The sequence below is a fragment of the Protobothrops mucrosquamatus genome, unplaced genomic scaffold, assembly GCF_001527695.2.
Source record: "Protobothrops mucrosquamatus isolate PMUCROS unplaced genomic scaffold, P.Mucros_1.0 scaffold4652, whole genome shotgun sequence".
NCBI lineage: Eukaryota > Metazoa > Chordata > Lepidosauria > Squamata > Viperidae > Protobothrops > Protobothrops mucrosquamatus.
Window position 1 is genome coordinate 29408 of NW_015390551.1, and position 2373 is coordinate 31780.

The 2373-nt window shown below is 41.5% G+C and overlaps 1 protein-coding gene across 1 annotated transcript in view; it reads right to left on the reverse strand.

Moving 5' to 3' along the window:
• EFCAB5 (EF-hand calcium binding domain 5) overlaps positions 1–2373 on the reverse strand; it is a gene marked incomplete at its 5' end in the record, with an annotated part of 36147 nt that overhangs the window by 23895 nt on the left and 9879 nt on the right. The window contains one exon of the mRNA XM_029286710.1: positions 1824–2122. Coding sequence (XP_029142543.1) covers positions 1824–2122 — 299 coding nt within the window. The remainder of the gene's footprint in view (positions 1–1823; positions 2123–2373) is intronic.

Sequence of the window (2373 nt, forward strand, 5' to 3'; positions counted from 1 at the left end):
GAATGCTCCAACACTGGAAGTCTTTATGTTTAGGAGTCTAGTATGTTTAGGTGTGTGTCATGTATTGAAGGAATCAGTGACCAGTCATAGCAGGGTGCAAATATGGCTGACTGCCTTCGCAGTGTTTATTCCTTTTATACAGGTATTCCAAGCAGCAAAAAAGTAAGATGGCATCAGCCTAGCAACAACAGTTCTATTGCCAATCCTTAAGAATATACCAGCTAGGAGGCCCCAGACAGGGAGCAGTCTTCTGCCACATCCTGTTGATGTAACCTAGCTGATATCATGTGAACCAGGTGATATCATGTACCAGCCTGGGGTAGTTTCCCACATTGCCATGGCAATGTGAATGGATGAGATCATGTATGTAGAGAAAAGAGGCACACAGGCTTTGGAAGGGCAGTTTGCTGCTCACGACCTCTACCTGACCCCCCATCTCTACAATGTATGTGTTTCACTTTGAGAGCGGGCAACTAAATTTCATTTTTGAGGTGTGCCGTTGTGCCCACAGTAAAAAAATGACAATAAAGGTTATCTTATCTTACCTTACCTTACCTTAAGAAGAGGCTGGACAGTCACATGATTGAGGGTTTTCCTGCTCGAGCAAGGGGGCTGGACTAGAAGACCTCCAGGGTCCCTTCCAGATTCTATTCTATTCCATTCTATTCTATTCCATTCCATTCCATTCCATTCCTATTCTATTTTCTATTCTATTTTCTATTCTATTTTCTATTCTATTCTATTCTATTTTCTTTTCTATTCTATTCTATTCCATTCCATTCCTATTCTATTTTCTATTCTATTTTCTATTCTATTCTATTTTCTATTCTATTCTATTCTATTCTATTCTATTCTATTCTATTTTCTTTTCTATTCTATTCTGTTCTGTTCTGTTCTGTTCTGTTCCGTTCCGTTCCGTTCCATTCTATTCTATTCCATTCTATTTTATTCTATTCTATTCCATTCCATTCCGTTCCATTCCTATTCTATTCTATTCTATTCTATTCTATTCTATTCTATTCTATTCTATTCTATTCTATTCTATTCTATTCCATTCCATTCCATTCCTATTCTATTTTCTATTCTATTTTCTATTATATTTTCTATTCTATTCTGTTCTGTTCTGTTCCGTTCCGTTCCGTTCCGTTCCGTTCCATTCCATTCCATTCCATTCCATTCTATTCTATTCTATTCTATTCCATTCCATTCCTATTCTATTTTCTATTCTATTTTCTATTCTATTTTCTATTCTGTTCTGTTCTGTTTTGTTCTGTTCTGTTCTGTTCTGTTCTGTTCTGTTCCATTCCATTCCATTCCATTCCTATTCTATTTTCTATTCTATTCTATTCTATTCTATTCTATTCTATTCTATTCTATTCTATTCTATTCTATTTTATTCTATTCCAAATTCTATTCCAAATTCTATTCTATTCTATTCTATTCTATTCTATTCTATTCTACTCTACTCTACTCTACTCTACTCTATCCTGTAATTCTATTCTATTCTATTATTTCTATTTCTATTCTATTCTACTCTATTCTACTCTACTCTACTCTACTCTATCCTGTAATTCTATTCTATTCTATTCTATTCTATTCTATTCTATTCCAAAGGACACTCAGATACCCATGCCTCCGAAAGCATCCGAATTTTGATCACATGACCATCAGGATGCTGCAAGGGTTGTGTGAAAACGTTCATAAGTCCCTTTTTTCGGCGCCGTCATAACTTTGAACAGCCACTAAAGGAACGGTTGTAAGTCCAGGACCACCTGTAAATGAGGACCAATTGGGGGGGGGACAGGGGGCTGCGTGGCATTTACCTTCTCCAGCTGGCTGAACCTCTCAGCCTCCGTCTGCAGGTAGCCCTTCTTCAGGAACTCGACCGCCTTCTTCAGCCTCGGCAGGGACGTCCCCTCGCCCACGAAGGTCTCCATCAGCTGCACGAACTGGGGCAGGTTGAGGGAGCTCTTCTCAAAGGGGCTGAGGGAGGCCGGGGGGCCCCGAGTCTGGATTTCGATCATCCCCAGGCGGAGATCTGGAAAGAGAAACACGTCCTGCAGCTCCGTTGACCGACAGCCGGCAGGGCCGAGGGCGGAGCAAGAGAGGAGGAGAAGCAGGGCTGGGACACGGGTGGGTCATGGAATCCGGGGAGCTGGAAGGGACTGTGGAGGTCTTCTAGTCTAGCCTGCTGCCCAAGGCTGTAGGCCTTATACCAGGGGTCCCCAACCCCTGTGCCGCAGCCCAGTACCTGTTCCGAACAGGGCCGCTGAAAGAAAGAAAGAAAGAAAGAAAGAAAGAAAGAAAGAAAGAAAGAAAGAAAGAAAGAAAGAAAAGAAAAGAAAGAGAGGGGGAGGGAGGGAGGGAGGGAGG